Genomic DNA, 23,729 nt, shown 5'->3' with positions numbered 1-23,729 from the left:
AGACCCCAACAGAAAAAATTTCAAAGTCCTTACCAAGTCCTATAAGGCCCTAAATTTCCTGGCCCTTAGTGATGTCTCCAGTTTCATTTCGTAACTCCTTTTCTTACTCCATTGCCACCAAACGGGCCTTTTGCTTCTCAGCATTCCACGTATATGTCTGCCTCAGGATTTGCATTTGCCATTCCCTTCATCTAGAACACTCTTCCACCAGGTAGTCACATTGCTTGGGTCTCTGCTCAACGCTTACCTCAGAGACGCATTCCCTGCCCACCCTACATAAAAAATTATACTGTCATTCTCAGTTCCATTATTATGTTTTGTATTTCTTTATAGTCCTTCTCAGTATGTGACATTTCATTATGTTACTAGTTTATATGTTCACTAGTTTATTTCATAATTTCTGCCTTCACCACTAGAATGTAAATTCCATGAGCAGAAGGGATTTTATCTATTTTTTTTTTAACTGCTGTATCCACAGTGCCTAGACCTGTGTGTGTGTAGAGTGATTTCTCTATAAATATGTACTGAATAAATAGTAACTATCCAGAGCAATGAATGAACAATGACAAGTCATGTCCAAAAATTTCAGAGCATCAAGATAAAGAAAAGATCATAAATATTTCCAGATAGAAAGAAACAGGTCACATGCAAAGGAATTAAATTCTGACTATTTGGTAATATCAGATGCTAGAAGGCAATGCAGAAATAATTTCTAAAATTCTGAAGGAATATTACTTTCAACCTAGAATGCTATACCCAACCAAACATTTAGGTGACAGTAAAATAATGACCTTTTTGGTCCTGTAAGGAAGCAAAATTTTTAACTTTCAAATATGCTTTTTTAGGAAGCAACTAGAGGATGTAGTATTCCTAAAACCAACTGAAGGAGTACATGAATAAACTAGGAAGGAAAATGACATGGGACTCGGGAATTAGTTGATCCAACACTAAGCATGGCAAGGGGAAGCCACAGCACAACAGCTACGCATTTAGACCAGAAAGAAGTCAGAGCATATTGATAGGAGGTCAGACAGCTGAAGGAGGAAGATCTCCAAGGGGATGGGAGTGCGGGATTGGAACTGACAGATTATATGATATTCTGAGCATCTGAGATAATTACAGCTATATGTCTAACAGGTCTGCTGGGACATCTAAAAAAAAATTAACCATAGGTACAGAAAAAAAAGCAAATGGGGAAAAATGCAATTGCTGTATTAACTACGTGGCGGGGGAGGGTTTATGGAAATAAATGCAATCAAAGTATACTACTTGATTCAGCAGTGAAAAAAATAATTGTATTAGGAGGTTGAGAGGAGAAGTAAAAGTAGTAAAGTAAGAGAAATATATTATCAACTACCATAATGAAGGAAAGACGAAAAGTCTACTGCCTGAAGTTCTAAACTGATGAATCCAAATAACACACTAAGCATATTAGGTAGAATATGGCCTATGTAGCAGAGGAACACCTAAAAGAGTTCAAAGTGGCTGCCACTGGGACGGAGGACTGGGTGGGGATAGAGAACAGTGGACAAGAATTATTGTTTTTCTGTTAAAAGTCTTTAATAATGAGGGTTTTTTCCCAGCTTTATTCAGGTACAATCGATGTATGATAAGCTGAACATGTATAAAGTCCACACATTGATGGGTTTTGAAACCATTACCATCATCAAGGTAACAATTCATCCATCACTACCAGAAGCTTCCTCTTGCCTCTTGGTAATCTCTCCTCTCATCTCCCCTCTCATCAACACCCTCTTCCCCCACCTGTAACATTCCCTGGCAACCACTGATCTGTTTTCTGTCACTAAAGAGTGGTATTTTGTAGAATTTTTCATAAATTTATACAGTATATTCTCTTTTTTGTCTGGCTTCTTTCACTCAGCATCATTTTGAGATTCATCCTGTTGTTCTGTGTATCAATACTTCATTCTTTTTAATTGCTGAGTGGTACTCTATTGTATGGCTATACCATAACTTGTTTATCCATTCACCTGTTGATGGACAGTATGAAGTGCCTGTGGGACATTTGAGTGTGGATGTCTACTAACAGGAAGTTAAACAAATAGAGCTCTGCAGGCGAGAGACTTTAGGTTAAGGATATAGATGTGGAAGTCATCATTATAAAAACAGTAACTGAAATAATTGAATGTAATTATCCAAAGAGAACATGTAGAGTTAGATGAAAAATTGGATTCAAAAATCTGAATCAATGCACTGAACTTATATATTGTCTTCTTCATTTCCAAATACCACTGAAATGTGAGAAAATGTTTAAAGATAAAAAAGAAAATCTATAGCTGTACAAAAAACAGGGGAAGGGTCTCATCAGTGAGCTATGAACACTGAGACATCTCTGAAAAATAAATAGAATGAGGACTTCTATTTTCAGCACTATGACCAATTAAATATCTCTGGCCACAAAACATTCAGATTCTAGATAAACTGCAACAGATATACATTAAAATGCATTGCTGAGCAGTGCATACGCCTAATAAAATAGTATAAAATATGTAAAATGAAAAGCAACAAATCTACATGGAGAAGTGGACAATTCCATGATCACAATCAGAAATTTCAATTCATATTTCTTAGTAAATGAAAGACAAAGCAGACAAGATTAATAGGTAAATATGAGATGTGATTACAATACTACAATTAACAAGTCTCATTTAAAGGGCACATACAGAACCCACACCCAACAATTAGAGGACAAGAGCTGTGGAGGACTTTGGACCAGTGGAGAATTCACCCTGCCCTGATGGGGCAAAGTGACTGAGCAAAGACAGGGCTGCCACGGTTGTACACTGTGTCTCCCTTATCTGAATGGTGCTGAGGCCTAACCCTTTGCCACCTAACAAGAGCCTGTTGGAGAGCAAACAGTAGGGTACTTTTCTCAATTTTCTCTGTCTGGAGGGGGAGAACGCCCAGCTTGTATGAGTATCCTCCTCTCAGACTGAGGTGGAATAAAGGGAGGCATGGGCAACTGGTAGCATTTACCTCTTTGTTTCCTGTTCCAAGTAAGCCTAGTTCCTACAAATTTTGCGTGTCTGGAAATCAAATCTTATGATGGAAATAATTAAAACACACTGTTTAATTCTTCTAACTCAGAAGCCATTCTACAATAGCTATAAATAAATTGATGGTCAGCACTTAAGAACTATTATTGTCCAGGGCAGACAAAATGAAAGTAACACATGTACTTTTTGCTATATTAGAACAATTTTCTTATGGGGCAAACATGGCAAGTCACATCCTCTGTTTAATTCTTCTAGAGTGCCAACACTGGTTAATCCAAAAACGCTGCTGTTCATGCAATCTGCAGGGATAAATCAGATGCTGAAAACTCAAATGCCTGCAGTGGCTAGGCAGATAAATTCAGAAGGGTATGAGATAGCAGGAGTAGCTGGGGAGCAGCTGCTACTCAGTTCTCGTGGACTCTTATTGGAGAGTGGGAGCACAGAGCTGTTAGGTATTTCAATTTTTCATAAGAAAACAGAACCTGGATTTGTATGTGGAATCTCCAAATTAAAAAAATTTTTAATATGAACATTTAAAATAATCTACAGGACAAACAAAACATGTCTTCAGAGCAGATCTAGTGTGGGTTACTAATGTTCAAGCTCCGTTGCAAACTAATAGACATAAAGAAATTTTTTTAGACTTGGAAGGGACCTGAGTAGACTTTTAAGACTGTTGTTTTTAAAATGTGTGTGTGTATTCTGCCAAGGAATAGGTTCTTTAACTAAGAGGTTACAAAGAAGCTTAATATATTAAATAAATAAAAGCACAGATGCTCCCGCTGAACAGGAAGCCCTCCCTCTGAGACACCTCTCACTGCTCCCCTTCCCCACCAGTGACCTCAAAGCACCTCCAGAGATCACAGTTTGAAAATTACTGAGCTAATCCATTTTCTCAGATTACAAGTGAGAAAATGAAATCCAATTTCTCATTGAAATTGTTACTGAAATCCCCAAATCTAGCCTAAATTAGAATTAAGTGCCCTTATTCCTGAGCTAATGCTACTGATGATAAATGAGATTTATTCAGCACCTACCATAAACTAAGCACTGTGCTTTCTCATATACCAGTTGTTTTTACAACAGTCCTGTGAGAGGGATGTTCTTTTTGCTCGGGCTTCTCATTGCGGTGGCTTCTCTTGTGGAGCACAGGCTTCAGTAGTTGCAGTGCATGGGCTCAGTAGTTGTGGTCCACAGGCTTAGTTGCTCTGCGGCATGTGGGATCTTCCAGGACCAGGGATTGAACCCGCATCCTCTGCATTGGCAGGCGGATTCTTAACCACTGTGCCACCAGGGAAGTCCCTGAGAGGGATGTTCTTATCTCCACTTTGCAGATGAGGAAACTGAGGCTCTAAGAGTACCTTTCATAGGGTCACATAAGTAGTAAGTGGCAACCAGGATAGGAACCTGGGTCCAAATGACTCCAGATCTATCCTCTGTAACCCTGATACTAAGTTGCCACCCAACTCTCCCTGAAACTTACCCTTCCCCAAAGCGTGAGACAGGCAGGAATGCCAATAAGAATGAAGGGGAAGAAGGATATCAAAAGAGGACTGAGAATCTTCTAACATGAAACAAAACTCAACAAATGTTCATAGGACACATTAATCAAAGACAGTAAAACCTCAAACTATGTTTATCATATTCAGATGATACATGTACCTCCTGAAGCAGGTAATTTTTAAAATCAATCTATCTATCTAAAAAAAAAATTTTGGGGCCACACCACGCAGCTTGCGGTATCTTAGTTCCCCGACCAGGGATCGAACCCGTGCCCCCTGCAGTGCAAGCTTGGAGTCCTAACCACAGGACACCAGGGAATTCCCTGGAACAGGTAATTTTAGAACAAATAATAGCACTTTAAATAATGGATAGTCAGCCTGTATTGAACTCATCCCAAATGGTTGAAAAAACAGAATGAGCATATTTCCCTAATTGTTTAAATAAAATTCTTGACAGGAATCTTTTTTCTTCCATAAAATGTCCTAGGTATCATTCTCAGAAACCAAACCTTTAATGAGATGGAAAGACTACTAACCTGACTCATTGTGACATTTCTTGTGTCCTTAATCTTATACTCAGAATATCATATTATTAAACTAGTATTTAGCATGGTAAGTGCTATGTAAACCCATGAACTGAGCAATGACTCACACTTTCTAGGCTTTTCAGTCCGTTCCCTCTCTCCTCCCCTGAACGACACACCTTCTTCAACTCTCTCAGTAACCCAGAGCCTTCATGGTCTCATGCAAGAATTTCTCCTTTTCAAATTTTATTCTCAAAGAAGGCTCAGAAACTCACCCAAGAACTAACCACAGCATTAAAAAACTCAATGCTGCTTTTGAAATTCGAGCATTAAGTAATAACTAAAATAGTCCTGTTGATTAGACTTTTAACACTCAGAGAAATAGAAAATGGTCAGTTCCTGGTAGAAATCCTGTGGTAGTTAGTATCAGTACTAGCAAGAACAAGGAAGAAGAGGGCAATTAAGAAGGCAAACTATACCTCCATTCTGAAAAAGAGCAGAGCCAAGCTATGATATATAGACAATGAGAACCAAAATATGTGGAGTATTTATATAATCCTTTGCTGGAAATAATGCCAGCATTGTAATTCTGGTTCCAGCTCTGTCATTAACTGCTGGTGTCACCTTTGGCAGATAATTTTCTGTCTTTGAGTCTCAGAGCATTCATCAGTAAAATGAACATGATGAACTACTGGATGGTCTCTAAGGACACTTTATGGCTCAAAAAGTTTATGAAGAGGGTAACAAAGACTTGAATAGCAGAGCTGGACATAAATTTCAAAGCAACTGTAGGTACCACAATGAAATTTTCTCCTTGTTAGTTAACTAACTCTGTCTTGCACTGAGCTTTACAGTGAACATTTCCATATCCATCTGCCCAGCAGTCCTATTCTGGGGAATCCCAAAGTAGGTGGGATGCGACAGATGCAGGGGTGCAACCGGACAACAAAAACAGAGGCACATAATCTAAGCTTGGCCAGCTGGATGCTCCAGGTATTGAGATTCTTGTATAAAAGAACAGTCAGATTATTTGAGGCAGTTGCAGTGGGATCAATAATACCCACAGTGCCAAAGTAAGTGTCCAGGGACAATGGTTCAGGAAGTGTCCACTGGCGTTGGCACTGGTGACAGACTGATCTTATGGCATGATCATAGCTGTGTTGTGGTTCCCTTTGCTTCTCCCCGGTTCTCCAGCCTCTCCATTGATCCGACAAGCTACCCAACATCCACCCAGTTTCTGCTTCAGTTAGTCAAAGTTGGTTTCTATTGTTTGCAACCAAGAAGATCAACTGGCATAAAAATCATACAAAGAACAAGTTGTAAGTGACCTCGGTGAAATGGGAAGAATTCTAGAACTGGTTTTCTGGACTAACTGGGGCCAAAAGCGAGCAAACATTCTGTCAGTATTTAAAGATGGAAATCTGGCAGCCCATGGTATACAGCAGAAAAACAACTAACTGCATTATCCTTATAATCACTTAGATTCAAAGAACTTCTTAGAATTATGTGCCCAGTGAAGACAAGGCTGAGTGGCTGCTGCCGGACAAGCAGAGAAAGGTATAAAGACCATCACATATTCAAGGACTATGGGCTGAAGTGAGTGCTTCTAGGGGCGCTGTTCGGCTTAGGAAGAGAGTGACATACTGGCATCCCTGAATTCTTTGCATTTGCATTATTTCCACAACAGAAAACTTGTTATTTTTAAGTAGTTCTTAGCGAGCACTACAAATTATAAACTATTTCTCCAAAAGACCTTTCCTTTAGAAATTAGACAAGGACATATAGTAAGTGGTTGGTACTGCAAAATAATCTGTCCACTGAAGAGTCTGTTATTTAATTTAAAACTTGTAACTTAGAGAGTGTGGCCAAGATGGTGGATTAGGAAGACTGTAAACTCACCTCCTCCCACGGGCACACTAAAATTACAGCTTTACAGAGTGACTATTGATGAACACAACCTGAAGACTAGCAGAAAAGACTTTCCACAACTAAAAATATAAAGAAGGAACCACAATGAGACAGGTAGAAGAGTTAGTAATACAGTACAGTCAAGACTCACTCCCCAGGGTAGGCAACCCATAAATGGAAGGATAATCACAAATGCAGAGGTTTTCCCCAAGAAGCCAAGGGTCTGAGCCCTACATCAGGCTCCCTAGCCTGGGGGTCCTGCGCTGGGACGATGAGCCCCTAGAATGTCTAGCTTTGAAGGCCGGTAGGGCTTGCATACAGAAGAGCTGGAGAGATGCAGGAAACAGACACTCCACTCTTAAAGGGCACATGCAAAACTTCACACACTCCAAGTCCCAATGCAAAGGCAGTAATCTGACTGGGTCAGACCCTCTTACTGATCTTAGAAAGGCTCCCGGAGAGGCAGAAGGCCGGGACTCCCCCTGGGGAAACAGACACTGGCAGCATCCATTTTGGGGAGCTCATTCTACCACGAGGACACTGGTACTGGCAAGCACCATTTTGGAGTCTTTCCTCTAGCCTATTAGTGGTTAAGTGGGTACCACTACCTCTGGCAGCCACCACACAAGGCAGGGACTTGCAGCCAGCAGGGCTGGGGAACAGCCCCACCTACCAGGGTGCTCACAGTTGTTAGCCCTGTCACAACAGAAGGGCCCACACAGCCCACATAGTGGGCACCCCTAGAGCATACAGCTCTGGTGGCCAGAGGGGAGTGTTCTACTGGGTCCCACAGGACGTCTCCTACATAAGACCAATTCGCCAAGATTGGGAAATATAACTGACCTACCCAATACATAGAAAGAAACACAAGGAATTTGGCAAAATGAGGAGACAGAGGAATATGTTCCAAACAAAGGAACAAGACAGAACCTCAAAAGAAGAACTAAGTAAAGTGGAAATCAGCAATCTACCACATAAAGAGTTCAAGACAATGATCACAAGATGTTCAACAAACTCAGGAGAAGAATGGATGAACAGAGTGAGAAATTTAATAAACAGTTCGAAATTATAAAGAAGATCTAAACAGAACTGAAGAATACAATAACTGAAATAAAAAATACACTAGAAGAAATCAACAGTAGATTAGATAATACAGAGAATCAGATCAGTGAACTGGAATACAGAGTAGTGAAAATCACCTAAGCTGAACAGAAAAAAGAAAAAAGAATTTTAAAAAAATGAGGACGGTTTAATTTAAGAGACCTCTGGGACAACATCAAGCATACTAACAATTTGCATTATCAGGGTCCCAGAAGGAGGAGAGAGAGAGAAAGGGGCAGCGAATTTATTTGAAGAAAACTTGTAACTTGAAAAACTATAATTCACATTCAGGTACACATTCAACAAACATTAATGAATGGATACATACATATATACAAACTAGAGTAATAAAATTTCATTATCTACATGCCACATTCTCAAGGAATGGAAAAACTCACAACACAACAGTCTTCCCATGGTCTAAAAGAACCATGTCTCTTTGTGGACAGGCTCTCCTGAAGGCATAACTAATAATATCCCAGACTGTGGAATAACAAGGAATGACCCTAGGGACTTTGTGTCTATCAGCAGAGACTCCCAGGAGAAATACTGTCCTCTGTTCACATACAGGTCTAACCCTGATTCTGTAGACTCAGAATTAGTCAAGGTACTTTCCCTACTACTGCAGTACAATGTCAGAAAGGAAGGTAAGTTTACAGTTTCTATATATATATATATTTTTTTGCGTTATGCAGGCCTCTCACTGTTGTGGCCTCTCCCTCTGTGGAGCAACAGGCACCGGACACGCAGGCTCAGCGGCCATGGCTTACAGGCCCAGCCGCTCTGCGGCATGTGGGATCCTCCCGGACTGGGGCACAAACCCACGTCCCCTGCATCGGCAGGCGGACTCTCAACCAGTGCGCCACCAGGGAAGCCCTACAGTTTCTACATTTAAAACTCAACAGTAGCCACTATACACACAACTGATCTGGAATACTTTTCTATATTTATTTCATTTTAAATGACTCAATAGCTTACTTTCAGAATAACTAAACCTATTTTCAGAAAGTCTTCCCTGAAAAATAAAGAGGTTAGTCACACTAAACATTTTCTTTCCTTTTGTATGGGGGTAGAAGAGTGGAGAATAAGGAGGAAAGGAAGGGGTCCACTAGACTCATCTAAAAGCAGATGAATATGTCTAAAAACCAATAGAAACTGATTTTTTTTTAAAGTTTGTTTATACAGTTTTTCTCCATCCCTTTATTTTTAATTGATTAGAGACATTTTACTAGTGCATATTAACAGGTGAAAAGGAAAGGGTTTTTTTTTTTTTTTTTTTTTTTTTGGCTCACTTCCCTTTAGACTGTTCTAAAGTAGAACAACCACATGCTGTTCCAAACACAATACATGACTTAGCTTTGCCTAGGCCTTAATGAAGGCAATTCAAAAAGAAAAATACAAAATTCTGGTCTCCATTTTCCCTAGATCAGTCTCAGCTCTTTCTGGATGAAATCAGTCTCTCAAGGGACATCAACCTCACAATTTGAGAAACAATGCTCTAGATATGAAACAAAAAGCAACACAATGGAAAACCAGCAACCATTTGTTTTTCCACTTGGGAGAGTTAGACTGTACAACATCCTTTTCATTACAAAGCCAAGTTACTATTCAGAATTGTAAATTAACTCTTTGTAATAAAACAAATGACTTCAGTCTCAGATAATGAAATAAGGAAAAAAATCAAAGTCCCTTATTTCAAGCAATCTCTGAAACAAAACTAAAGGACCAGGATATCTCAGTCAGATCCTTTGGTTTGTGATAAATTTGACTTAAAACTTATCTGGAAAGAAAATAACACATAACACATATGGTAACATATTAAGAAGAATGCACAATAATGATTTTTATTACATTCTTTATGTGTGTGATCCTTAAGAACATTTTCAAGTACTTTAAACCAGGGTTCAGCAAACTACAGCCTGTGGGCCAAAAGTGATGCATTATCTGTTTTTATAAGTAAAGTTTTATTGAAACATCCACACTCATTTGTATTGGCTACAATTGAAGAGTTGAATAGCTGTGACAGAGAGTGAATGTTTTGCAAAGCCAAAAATATTTATTATTTACCCCTTTACAGAAAATGTCTGCGTTCCCGGCTCTAAACCACTGGGTCTCAAATTTTAATGCTCATAAGAAACACCTGGACAGCTTGTTAAATAAGTTTTCTGAGCTCTACTTTCACAGATCACGATTCAGTAGGTTGGGATGGGGTCCATGAACTTGCATTTCTAACAAGCTTACAACCTGCTGGTCTATGAACTAAAGTTTGACAACAACTGCCCTAAACCATCTCATATAATCACAGATCAGCAATGACCAGAAATGTTATAAATTCTATAAACCAGGATAACCATCACACATAATGAAAACTAAGGCATAAGAGAGGAGGGAAATAGACCTCTTGACTGACATGAAATTTTTGGTAGCTAAGAAGGCACAATTGGTTGCCATAATCATCAGATAATTCTTCAGCCCCTCATCCTAATGTTAATTCATAGTAAACACTGGAAATTCAACTGGGACCAGCAGGAGCCAAAGGCAGTTGGGTTGGAAGTGTAAAACACAATCAGTTCTTTAGAGAAACTATAAAACACTTTTAAAAAGTAAAAGCTGAGGTATATTCAGTTATAAGTCAGTATTTGACTAGACTATAGATTAAGTACTAAAGTACAATGTTTGAAAAGAAATCTGACACATATTGTTTATATTACAATGGTCCAATCAAAAGATTAATTCTTTCACTCCATATAAATATAAATGGTTAAAAAATCTAATCTTTTGAGTAAATTCAAAATAAACATGTGTCAAGCTAATAATGGCAAAGAACATAGAGGATATCAACTGATGTATTTTATTAGAACTAGGCTCAGGCAGATCAAAGGTAGATGATATGTAAACCACATAAAAATATTAGTGCCTTTCAAAAACAGAAATATAGATCAATGGAACAGGATAGAAAGCCCAGAGATAAACCCATGCACATATGGTCACTTTATCTTTGATAAAGGAGGCAAGAATATACAGTGGAGAAAAGACAGCCTCTTCAATAAGTGGTGCTGGGAAAACTGGACTGGTACATGTAAAAGTATGAAATTAGAACACTCCCTAACACCATACACAAAAATAAACTCAAAATGGATTAAAGACCGAAATGTAAGGCCAGACACTATCAAACTCTTAGATGAAAACATAGGCAGAACACTCTATGACATAAATCACAGCAAGATCCTTTTTGACCCACCTCCTAAAGAAATGGAAATAAAAACAAAAATAAACAAGTGGGACCTAATGAAACTTAAAAGCTTTTGCACAGCAAAGGAAACCATAAACAAGACGAAAAGACAACCCTCAGAATGGGAGAAAATATTTGCAAATGAAGCAACTGACAAAGGATTAATCTCCAAAATTTACAAGCAGCTCATGCAGCTCAATATTAAGCGAACAACCCAATCCAAAAATGGGCAGAAGACCTAAACAGACATTTCTCCAAAGAAGATATACAGATTGCCAACAAACACATGAAAGAATGCTCAACATCATTAATCATTAGAGAAATGCAAATCAAAACTACAATGAGGGGCTTCCCTGGTGGCGCAGTGGTTGAGAATCCGCCTGCCGATGCAGGGGTCACGGGTTCGTGCCCTGGTCCGGGAAGATCCCACATGCCGCGGAGCAACTAAGCCCGTGAGCCATGGCCGCTAGGCCTGTGCGTCTGGAGCCTGTGCTCCGCAACGGGAGAGGCCACAACAGTGAGAGGCCCGCATACCACAAAAAAAAAAAAAAAAAAAAACTACAATGAGACATCATCTCACACCAGTCAGAATGGCCATCATCAAACAATCTACAAACAATAAATGCTGGAGAGGGTGTGGAGAAAAGGGAACTCTCTTGCACTGTTGGTGGGAATGTAAATTGATACAGCCACTATGGAGAACAGTATGGAGGTTCCTTAAAAAACTATAAATAGAACTACCATATGACCCCACAATCCCACTACTGGGCATACACCCTGAGAAAACCATAATTCAAAAAGAGTCATGTACCAAAATGTTCATTGCAGCTCTATTTACAATAGCCAGCACATGGACGCAACCTAAGTGTCCATCAACAGATGAATGGATAAAGAAAATGTGGCACATATATACAATGGAATATTACTCAGCCATAAAAGGAAACGAAATTGAGTTATTTGTAGTGAGCTGGATGGACCTAGAGTCTGTCATACAGAGTGAAGTAAGGCAGAAAAAGAAAAACAAATACCGTATGCTAACACATATATATGGAATCTAAGGAAAAAAAAAAAAGGTCATGAAGAACCTAGGGGTAAGATGGGAATAAAGACACAGACCTACTAGAGAATGGACTTGAGGATATGGGGAGGGGGAAGGGTAAGCTGTGACAAAGTGAGAGTGGCATGGACATATATACACTACCAAACGTAAAATAGATAGCTAGTGGGAAACAGGCGCATAGCACAGGGAGATCAGCTCAGTGCTTTGTGACCACCTAGAGGGGTGGGATAGGAAGGGTGGGAGGGAGGGAGACGCAAGAGGGAAGAGATATGGGAACATACGTATATGTATAACTGATTCACTTTGTTATAAAGCAGAAACTAACACACCATTGTAAAGCAATTATACTCCAATAAAGATGTTAAAAAATAAAAAATAAAAAAATAAAAATATTAGTGCCTTTCACATAGACTCTGCAGAAGATAAAGGTGGAAGGTACAGATTTGGAGGGAAAATTCTCATTGATTTATTAGAATAAGAAATATCTCCTTTTCCTTTATTTAGCCTTCACTGAACATCTCCCATGCTCAGAGGCACTGTACACTGTACTAGGCATTAGACATATAAATGAATAAACATCCCTAGTCTCAACAACCTCAAAAGCTAGGGAGAGAGTCATGTAAATAAGTGCAATACAGCACAGTAAGTGTAAGAACAGTTGTATATATTATGTACTATCAGAGTGTAGAGATTGAGCTGATTAAATATGCTTGTGAGAAAGGTGAAAGGAATGCTTTGCTAAACACAGAGTTATTGCTTTAATTGAGATGTAAAGAAATTGAGCAGATGAAGAAGGGTAGGTAAGGAGCCCAGGAAGCAGTGGATACAATATGTGCAACTGTACGGAAGTGAGAGGGAGTAATATGGATCTGAGTTCTACATCTACAAACAGGTCAGCTTGGCCGAAGCAGAGTGTGTAACATGGGAAGCAACGAGATGGGAAGCTGGACAGGAAGGCAGGGTCTCATATAAAGAACCTTAGGTGCCGCACTAGTCAGGTCTTTATTTTTCCAGTTTTAGGGAAATGGTGAAGAATTTTAACCCGAGTGGACTGCACGGATTTGCATTTTACTGAAATCACTTTGGCACCACCAGAGGGGACAGGCTGAAGCCAAAGGATTTTATTTTTGATCTAAAAATTTTGACAAGACTTTGTATTCAAGGCATGCATGAGAAACAGAAAGGTAGAGCTGATTAGAGGTTAAAAAAAAAATCTCCCAGCTTAATTTTTATCAAAATGAAGTTTAGGAAGAAGCAGCAAAGATTGAAATTAACACAGGACATTCTAATCTTAAGAAATATTTTCTTTTTTATCTAATAAGGTCAAGGATAAAAAAACACCCCACAAAAACCGTTAAAGAAGACATTATGGCCCGTGTTGACAGAGAAGACTGCATCAGATTATAGCGCTCAGATCTTGGACAAATCATAACTTTCCTGGGCTTCAGTTTCTTCACCTATATAATGACATGCTCAAAGCTTCCTAACCTGGGCTATAAATAGATGTATATTTCAATATAATTGGTTTCCTTTGTAATCCTACTCATGTTATTTAAATTTTAAAATTCTGAGAATGGGTCAATGGCACAAAAGAGGATAAGAAGCTCTGCATGATACTTAAGTCACAACTCTCGAATTATAAAATTTTGGACATTCGATACAGGAACTAAAAGAGAATGTCACTGGCTAAGGACAAATAAGAATGGGGCAATGGGAAAAGCGTAATACACTGGACCAAAAAGATAATTTATAGAGATTTAAAGTCTGATTTAGGTTGATATTATTTTGCCTTTCCATTTCCCTTTCTTCTTTTGTAAACTTAGGTTAATGCTGGTATTAAATGACTGCTTGATGGCTTTCTTTCATAACCTTAAACCAACTGAAATGTGATTTATGGAATAAAACTTAATAGTAAAGGCTAAGAGAAAGTGTAGATTATATAATGAAGAGATTAGTAATGTCAGCAATCAAATAAAGGAGGTAAGAACAAAAATGCCTTCTTGATATCAAGTCCAGACACAAAACTACCTGGGAAAGAAGCTAGGTAAATGAAAAATAACCTTTTTGGGGTCAGAAACAATTGGTTTTAAAAAGACATGTCTAGAACAAAAACTAGTTCTTATCATCTTATAATTACAGTATTTAATAGCAGGGATGCATCTCTCCCTATCTTCATAATGGTACTTTATGATAAGGAATTCTAAATTATCTGAATTTATAAGGTCAATGTCAGCATTCAAAATGCATGTAGCTACTATACAAAAAGGACACCAGATTTAAAAAAAATTTTAAGAACTCTGTAAGATATGAGTTATAAAACACTTATCAGAAAAAATGTGAATGAAGGTTATAATTATTCCTTGAAGTTACTCATACTACATACTTTATTTAATCAGATTAAACAATCAAAATGGTTCTGATTAAACAATGGAAGTCTCACCACATCATCTGTTCAATGTTCAAAAAGACACCTTGCACTGGTTTGAAAAACCATGGAAAGATTATAGTAATATAATCTGCAATATCTTTTAAAAGTACTTCTACTTAGTATTCAAAAGCCTTCCTATTTTAGACATGAGTCTACAATGAGGTAGCTGGACAACTATTCAACTAAACAACAATGGAAGACTTTAGAAGCTGCGAAATCAAGTCTGGTCAGTTTTTAAAGCTGTGTCCATATTAAAATTGCCAGGGTTTCAACTCTTAGAAACAATCTGAGGGGAAAAAGCCTTTACCATCCTCAGTTTTTCTGGAAAAAAACTACAGAAACATTTGTCTTCTTTCCTTCGTGAAAGTTATCCACCTAACACATCTGTAGGAGAGGACAAGTTTCTACAGGTAACTCTTTCTTCCCACACCTCCCTAGCAATCTGCATATCTCTAAACCAGAGGCAGGTAACTGAGGCATCTGAGGCAATCTTTCGTGTCACTCTGCTCCTTCCCTGACGTGTTTTTTTTTTTTTTTTTTAAACAGGTATCTTACAAATACTGAAGCACTATGCTTAAAGAAAAAGTCACTTTTTAGCAAAACACTACAGCCCCAAAATCTTCTAGTCATTGATTTGCTTCAGAAAAACAGGGCCAAGTGAACATAACAACTACTTATGAAAATATATGTAATCCAAGCACTTTTAGTCCAGGCAATAAAGATTATACGTTCAATCAATTAGGAAAAATTCAGAATTCACATTTCTAGAGGAACTACCATAATTTACTCAGGAGAGCAAAATATTTGACAGGTGCAAGACATTGCAAAATCATTCATAACTATACTTCGTATAAAATGAATCCGATCTTAAGCAAATCCACTGAGCAGGGCCACAGATGTACACGAGCATAAGTTAGTAGGGAGATTTAATTCTCAAAGGGACTTATTCAAAGCAGGACTTATATACAACTTGAAGAAATCCCTTACTGTGTCTATGTTTTTTTTTAAAAGAAAAGTTCCTACTTATAGTTTATTCCAGAACAGAGCATAAACTATTTTTCCATAAAGATACGAAGAACTACTCACCTCCATTTCCACAGCCGCAATACTCTGGTCATAATGACCCATCAGATTAGGGAAAAATGTCATGTTGTAGGCCATTTTCATACATCTGGGAACAGTAATTGGTTCACAGGTGAAAAGACTGTGCCCTCGTACGAGGGGTAGAAAAATACATGTCCATAAAAATGTAAACGTTTCCATTCTCTTCAAATTCCTAATTTTACCACATGGCTTGGATTAATCGCTCTTTTCAATCTCAGATTTCCATCCAAAGATAAAATGCTCAAATTCCTCGTTTAATTATTTTACCATTTTGAAGGAAGCCCTTTTTCCTGAAAATGAGTTCTGGGTCAATTACTGTAAAAACAACCAAAAAGGTGTATCAACAACGTTTGTCATATACTCAAACGCGTACGTCAAAGTGCAGAGTTAAGATTTTCACCCTAGGTAACTAACACCGGAAAAACGACGGAAAATTTCATCCCATCGAGATCCTCTTCCACCTGCCTTGGCACAGAATCTATCGCCTGCTGAGGAAGTCTCATCTCTAGGGAACGGATGATAGGAGGCTTGCGCTGTACGGAACACAGGGTAAAAGGGGGGCACTGGGTGAGTGAAATGGAGAAAATGGTGGGGATGGGAATAAGTTAAGGAGGGCTGATAGAATTGTAAAACCTAAAAGCCCCTGTTGGCTACCTTATTACGCATAAGAAAACCGAGTCCCAGGGAAATTCCTTAAGATCTCATGAGTTCTTCAATTCTTTAAAGACTCTAAACGGCCAGTTTTTGTGGCACTGCTCTGGAGAGATACTTTTACGTTTTAAAAAATGCCAACTAGAGGGAGACTTCCAGGATTCCTACTGCGGAGGAGCGAAACTAGTATTCAAGGGCTGGGGGGGAGTAGCGATCTCACGGAAAAGGAAAATGAGCAAAGCTGTCCCGCGGCGGCGACGGAGTTTCGGTGGGAGGGAGTCTGTGGGCCCGGAGCCACGAATAATCGCACGCCCTGATCCCATCCCCCAACACACACCGGTGGCCCGACTTCCAGCGCCAGGCAGGGCAACTCGCCCCACCCCCGGGCACCTGCCCCGGGCCCAGCGCCGGGCACCTGCCCCTGGTTCCGCGGGGACCGGCATCGCCTTTCCCCAACTTCCGGGAAAACTTCGGCCAGTGCGGACCGTCCCGCCGCCGCCGCCTTCCCCGCACCTGCGGCTCCAAGCGCGCGCCCCCCGCCCGCCCCGCACCCCTCGAGGCCCGCCCCCGCTCACCCCGGCACCCGCCCGGCCGCGGCTGCCCGCCCAGTCGGGGCCCAAGGACCCTCACCTCGGGCGGCGGTCGAAGGAACCTTCCTCCCCGTCTCAGTCCAGCCCACCGTACCCCCGCGACCAGACACGGCTCCCGGGAGTGTCCGGGACTCTAGCCACCTCAGGAGCCGCACCGGGAGCGAGAGCTGAGGAATCCCGCGAGACTGAGCCGCCAGGTCTGGCGGGCAGGTCACGGCTCGCGGCGGCAGCGGCGAGTTTGGCTCTCCGCCCGGGCCCCGCCCGCGCTGCGCCGGCCGGGCCTGGTTCTGGGCCGGCCCCGCCGGGCCGGGGTGAACAGTGTCGCGGTTTCGGGGTCCAGCTGTTGGGCCGGGAAGTCGCCTCCACTTTGCCGTCTCTTATGTGCTGTCCAGCCAAGAATCCCAAATAAAGTTCTTTTAGAAGAACCCAATTTATTCCGAATATCAGGAGCCAAGAATTCTTAAACGCGGCCAATTTGCTCTAGAAAGTCAGTTGCCCAAGTGACCGTAGTTGGAGAGTGGGTAACTTGCTGGGTATCTGTCTTAAAAAAACAAAACCAAGAAACCCTTTTATTAATTCAGGGAGTCTGGTCACCAACTGGAGGCACAGATGGCAATGGGATTTCAGCCCTGGCAGGTCCAATGGTTTATTGATGCAGAACCGTAATAGAAAGTTCAACTGCTTTAGGAGTCAACCCAGTTTTTAGTACCAGCTGTGCCGCGCGTCATCTCACAGTGTTACCTATTCATCCCTTCCCTCTAACGTTTGAAAATCACCAGATCTTCATACTGTCACCAAGTTTGATCTTTTCCAGAATGTCATACATTCTGTTTTCCAGTGGAATCGTACGGTATGTAGCCTTTTCAGACTGGCCACTGTCACTCAGTACTATTCCTTCATGTTAAGGAAGGAATCATGGCTTGATAGCTCATTTCTTTTTAGTGATAAATAATATTGCACTGTCTGGATGGACCACAGGTTAGTTATCCATTCACCTACTGAAGGACATCTTGGTTGATTCCAAGTCTTGGCTCTTATGAATAAAGCTGTTATAAAAAACATCTGTGTGCAGGTTTTTGTGTGGAAGTAAGTTTTCAGTTCCTTTGGGTAAATCGCAAGGAACCAGATTGCTGGATCATGTGGTAAAAGTATATTCAGTTTTATAAAAGAAAAAAAAAAGTGCTAAACTGTCTTCCAAAGTGCCTATACCATTCTGCATTCACACCAGCAATGCTTGAGAGTTCCTGGTGTTTAAACCCTCGCCAAGGTTTGATGTTGTTACTGTTCTGGATTTTGGCTATTCTAATAGGTGTTTAGTGTTATCTCTATTTTAATTTGCATTTCCCTGATGAAATAAGATATGGGCATTTTTTCATGTGCTTATTTGTCATTTGTATATCTTCTTTGATGAGGTGTCCGTTAAGGTCTTTGGCCTGTCTTTTAATTGGGTTGTTGGTTTTCTTATGGTTGAGTTTTAAGAGTCCTGTGTATATTTTGGATAATAATCCTTTATCAGGTATATCTTTTGCAAATATTTTCTGCCAGTCTGTGGTTTAACGCCTAATTCTCTAGACCTCATCTTTCACAGAGAAGAAGTTATTAATTTTAATGAAGTCCAGTTTGTTAATTTTTTCTTTCATGGATCGTGCCTTTGTTGTATCTAAAAAGTCATCACAGGGCTTCCCTGGTGGCGCAGTGGTTCAGAGTCCGCCTGCCGATGCAGGGGACGGGGGTTCGTGCCCCGGTCCAGGAAGATCCCACATGCCGCGGAGCGGCTGGGCCGGTGAGCCATGGCCGCTGAGCCTGCGTGTCCGGAGCCTGTGCTCCGCGATGGGAGAGGCCACAGCAGGCAGAGGCTCGCGTACCGCGCAAAAAAAAAAAAAAAAAAAAAAAAAAAAAAAGTCATCACAAACCCAAGGACTTCTAGATTTTCTCCTATGTTATCTTCTAGGAGTTTTATAGTTTTGTGTTTAAATTTAGTTCTGTGATTCATTTTGAGTTAATCTTTGTGAAAGGTGTAAGATTTGTGACCAGATTTATTTCTTTTTTTGCATATGCAGTTGTTACAGCACTGTTTGTTGAAAAGATGATCTTTGCTCCATTGTATTGCCTCTGCTACTTTGTCAAAGATAAGTTGACTGTATTTATATGGGTCTATTTCTGGGCTCTTTATTCTGTTCCATTGATCTATTTGTCTATTCTTTCACCAATACCACACTGCCTTGATTACTGTAGTTTTGTAGTGAGTCTTGAAGTCGGTAGTGTCAGTCTCCAACTTTGTTCTTCCTCAATTCCTCAATATTGAGTTGGCTATTCTGGGTCTTTTTCTTCTCCGTATAAACTTTAGAGTCATTTTGTCAATATCCACAAAATAACTTGCTGGGATTTTGATTGGGATTTCATTAAATCTACAGATCAATAGATTTGGGAAGCACTAGTTGGGAAGCACTAGCATCTTGGCAATATTGAGTCTTTTTATCCCTGAGCATCAACTATCTCTATTTATTGATTTCTTCATTGATTTCTTCCAGCAGAGTTTTGTGGTTTTCCTCGTATTGATCTTATATATATTTTGTTAGTTTAATACTCAAGTATTTCATTTTTCGGGATGTTAATGGTATTGGAGTTGTTTATTTGTTTGTTTTTAATTGGTATTGTATTTTTTAAATTTCAAATTCACTTGTTCATTGCTGGTATAAAGGAAAGCGATGAGACTTATGTTAACCTTGTATCCTGCAAGCGTACTATAATCACTTATTAGTTACAGGAGTTTTTTAGTAGATCTTTCCAGATTTTCCACATAGACAATCGTGTCATCTATAAACAAAAACAATTTTATTTCTTCCCTCCCAATCTGTATACTTTTGCTTTATTTTTTATTTTTTGGTCTTATTGCATTAGCTAGGACTTCCAATACAGTGTTGAAGTAGTGAGAAGGAACATTCTTGTCTGTTCCTAATCTCAGCAGGAAAGCTTCTAGCTTTTTAGGATGATTTTAGCTGTAGGTTTTTTGTAGATGTTCTTTAGCAGGTTGAGGAACTTCCCCTCTATTCCTAGTTTGCTGAGAGTTTTTATCTTGAATGCGTGTTAGATTTCATCAAGTGTTTTTTTCTGCGTATATTGATATGATTATATGATTTTTCTTCCTTAGCTTGTTGATGTGATGGATTACATGAATTTTCAAATGTTGAATCAGCCTTGTATACCTACGATAAATCTGAAGTCTGCTCTTCTGAAATTAACATAGCTACTCCAGCTTTCTTTTGATTAGTGTTAGTGTGGCATATCTTTCTCCATTCCTTTACTTTTAATCTATATGTGTCTTTATTTTTAAAATGGGTTTCTTGTGGACAACACATTGTTGGGGCTTGTGTTTTCATCCACTCTGATAATCTCTGCCTTTTAATTAGTGGATTTTTACCATTGATGTTTATAGTGATTATTGATATAGTTGGATTATGATACTATTTCTATTCATTGCCCTTGGTCTTGTTGCTATTTTTTCCTTCCACTCTTTTCCTGCTTTTTGTGGTTTTAATTGAGCATTTTGTATAATTCCATTTTCTCTCCTTTCTTAGCATATCAATTATACTTCTTTTTTTACATTTTTAAAATAATATTGGTTGCCCTATTGTTTGCAATATATGTTTACAACTCATCCAAGTCCACTTTCAAATAACACTATACTGCTTCAGCAGTTGTGCAAGTGCCTTATAATAACAAAGCATTCTTAATTCCTCCCTCCCATCCTTTATATCATTGCTGTCATTTATTTCACTTATACATAAGCTATAATCATTGAATATGTAGTTGCTATTACTGTTTTGAAAGAACTGTTATCCCTTAAATCAATTAAGAATAAGAAAAATAAAAGTTTTAGTTTGCTTTCACTTATTCTTTCTCTAATGCTTTTCCTTCCTTTATTAAATCATGTTTCTGACATATATAATTTTCGTTTTCTCTGAAGAGCTTATTTTAACATTTCCTGCAAGGCAACAAAATCCCTCAATGTTCAGCTGAGAAAGTCTTTATTTTTCCTTAACTTTTGAAGGATGATTTTGCAGGATACAGAATTCTAGGTTGGTGGGGTTTTTCTCTTAACACTAAATATTTCAGTCCAGTCTATTCTTGCTTACATGATTTCTGAGGAGAAGTTGGATATAATTCTTGTTTTTCCTCCTCCATAAGTAAGATTTTCCCCCCACTCTGGCATCAAGATTTTTTCTTTATTTTTAATTTTCTGCAGTATGCATTTGATATGCCTAGGTGTAATGTTTGTTTTTTGCATTTATCCTGCTTGGTGTTCTATGAGCTTCCTATATCTGTGGTTTGGTGCCTGACATTAATTTGGGGTAGATTCTCAGTCATTATTTCTTTTTTTTAAAAAAATAAATTTATTTATTTTATTTATTTATTTTTGGCTGTGTTGGGTCTTCGTTGCTGCGCATGGGCTTTCTCTAGTTGCGATGAGTGGGGGTTACTTTTCGTTGCAGTGCACGGGCTTCTCATTGCAGTGGCTTCTCTTGTTGCAGAGCACGGACTCTAGGCTCATGGGCTTTAGTAGTTGCGGCACGCAGGCTCAGTAGTTGTGACTCACGGGCTTAGTTGCTCCGCGGCATGTGGGATCTTCCCGGACCAGGGCTCAAACCCGTGTCCCCAGCATTGGCAGACGGATTCTCAACCACTGCTCCAGCAGGGAAGCCCCATTATTTCTTCAAATATTTCTTCTGTTCCTTTCTCGCTTTCTTCTCCTCTGGTATTCCCATTACATATATGTTACACTTTTGTAGTTGTCCCAGAGTTCCTGGACATTCTATTCGATTTTTTTTTTCAATCTTTTGTCTCTCTTTGCTTTTCAGTTTCAGAAGTTTGTATTGACATATCCTCAAGCTCAGAGGTTCTTTCCTCAACTGTGTCCAGTCTACTAAAGAGCCTATTAAAGGCAGTCTTCATTTCCATTACACTGTTTTTGATCTCTAGCATTTCTTTGTGATTCTTTCTTAGAATTTCCATTTATCTGCTTACATTATCCATTTGCTCTTGCATGTTGTCTACTTTTTCACTTACTGCTCTTAGCATATTAATCGTAGTTATTTTTAATTTCTGGTCTGATAATTCCAACATTACTGCCGTATCTGAGTCTGGTTCTGATGCTTGCTCTGTTTCTTCGAATTGGGTTTTTTGCTTTATAGTATGCCATGTAACTTTTTGTTGAAAGTCAGACATGATGTACTGAGTAAAAGGAACTTGGGTAAACAAGGCTTCAGTGCTGTGGTGTTAAGGTAGGGGTGGTGTGGGAAGCAGTCTATAGACCTATGATTAGGTCTCAGTCTTTTAGTTAGCCTGTGGCCTTGGGCTATGAACTTCACAAGTGCTTCTCAGTTTATACCCCCATTAGGTGGGATAGTATGGCTAGAGTGGGCTGGGATTGGGTATTTCTCTTCCCCCTGGTCAGTTAGGCTCTGATAAAACCCCAATAGATTAGCCTCTGGTAAGATAATTTCTCTGAAGAGCAGATCTGGTTAAGAACAGAATGCTCTGGCATATTTCAAATTTTTTCCTTTTTTTTTCCTCCCTGCCAGAAACGTAAGGGGCTTTTTCTCCAATATTCACTGTGAGAATCTGGTACAGCTTCAGAAAATAAAACTCACAAAAGTGTGGGTATCCCCCAAAGACTGGGTCCCTATGGAGTTTTTAACTCTAGCAGTCTTCTGCACTGAGTCTCCAGGAGTTCATCTATTACAGTTCAGGTTTTCATATCCTACTGGTTCCCCTGGAGGTTTCTGCCCAGTAAGTTGTGATTCTCTGTTTCTGCCTGTTTGTCTCTCCAATTTTGGGAGCAGCAGTTTGCTTTGTGATCTCAATTCTCTAACAGGTCTAAGAAGAGTTGTTGATTTTCAGTTTGTTCAGCTTTTTACTTGTTAGGATGGAGTGATGGCTTCTATACTCTTTACATGCCAGACCAGAAACCCAAATCCTTCATTTTCTAAAATAAGTATTGTTTTAAGAATTTGATTGACAATTCCAACTGCTACCACCTTAGCGGAACAAAGTTTCTCCAAGAAATTAAATTTTAAAATTCCAAAGCTACAATATTATGTAATTTGGCATTATTTTAGTAGGACACTGGTTATATCAATATGAAAATCATGATTATAACAGCATCATTAAATGATTTTGCTGAAATGAAGGGGAGAAAATAAATTTCATAAGGTAAGTTGTGTGAATTTTTATTTTATTACTTATCCAAACATGTACAGCCTATCACGAGACTATGCAGACACACACAATAATAATTAAAGTTTTTCATCGCTGATAGCTTGCATACTCATTAAAATATAGCTTTATACATTACAAAAATTTTTATCTTAGGATAAAGGTAGGAAGACTGAGAACATATTTTATTTAACAGTTTGTTAGCTTGATTTACGACTTTTAACTATGTAAACATAGAGGTGCAGCTACTATGGAAAACAGTATGGAGGTTCCAGAAAAACTAAAAATAGAGTTACTATATGATCCAGCAATCCCACTCCTGGGCATATATCTAGACAAAATTATAATTTGAAAAGATACATTCACATCAATGTTTATAGCAGTACTATTTACAAT

The 23,729-nt window shown here is 39.2% G+C and overlaps 1 protein-coding gene across 3 annotated transcripts in view; it reads right to left on the bottom strand.

Moving 5' to 3' along the window:
- The window catches only part of FZD6 (frizzled class receptor 6), a 36,484-nt gene extending 19,136 nt beyond the window's left edge, over positions 1 to 17,348 (bottom strand). Inside the window, exons 1-2 of one of the 3 annotated variants that reach the window (XM_059043117.2) lie at positions 17,158 to 17,348; positions 15,859 to 16,191 (exon numbers count right to left, since the gene is read on the bottom strand). In XM_059043117.2, coding sequence (XP_058899100.1) covers positions 15,859 to 16,035 — 177 coding nt within the window. In that variant the 5' untranslated portion in view covers positions 16,036 to 16,191; positions 17,158 to 17,348. The remainder of the gene's footprint in view (positions 1 to 15,858; positions 16,192 to 17,157) is intronic. The other 2 variants (XM_067017171.1, XM_059043119.2) reach the window with 2 other exon arrangements.
- Between the last annotated feature and the right edge of the window lie 6,381 nt (positions 17,349 to 23,729).

The sequence above is a fragment of the Kogia breviceps genome, chromosome 17 (assembly GCF_026419965.1).
Source record: "Kogia breviceps isolate mKogBre1 chromosome 17, mKogBre1 haplotype 1, whole genome shotgun sequence".
NCBI classification, from domain to species: domain Eukaryota; kingdom Metazoa; phylum Chordata; class Mammalia; order Artiodactyla; family Physeteridae; genus Kogia; species Kogia breviceps.
Note: the sequence above shows the minus strand (reverse complement) of the source record. Positions and strands in the feature narration are given on the sequence as shown.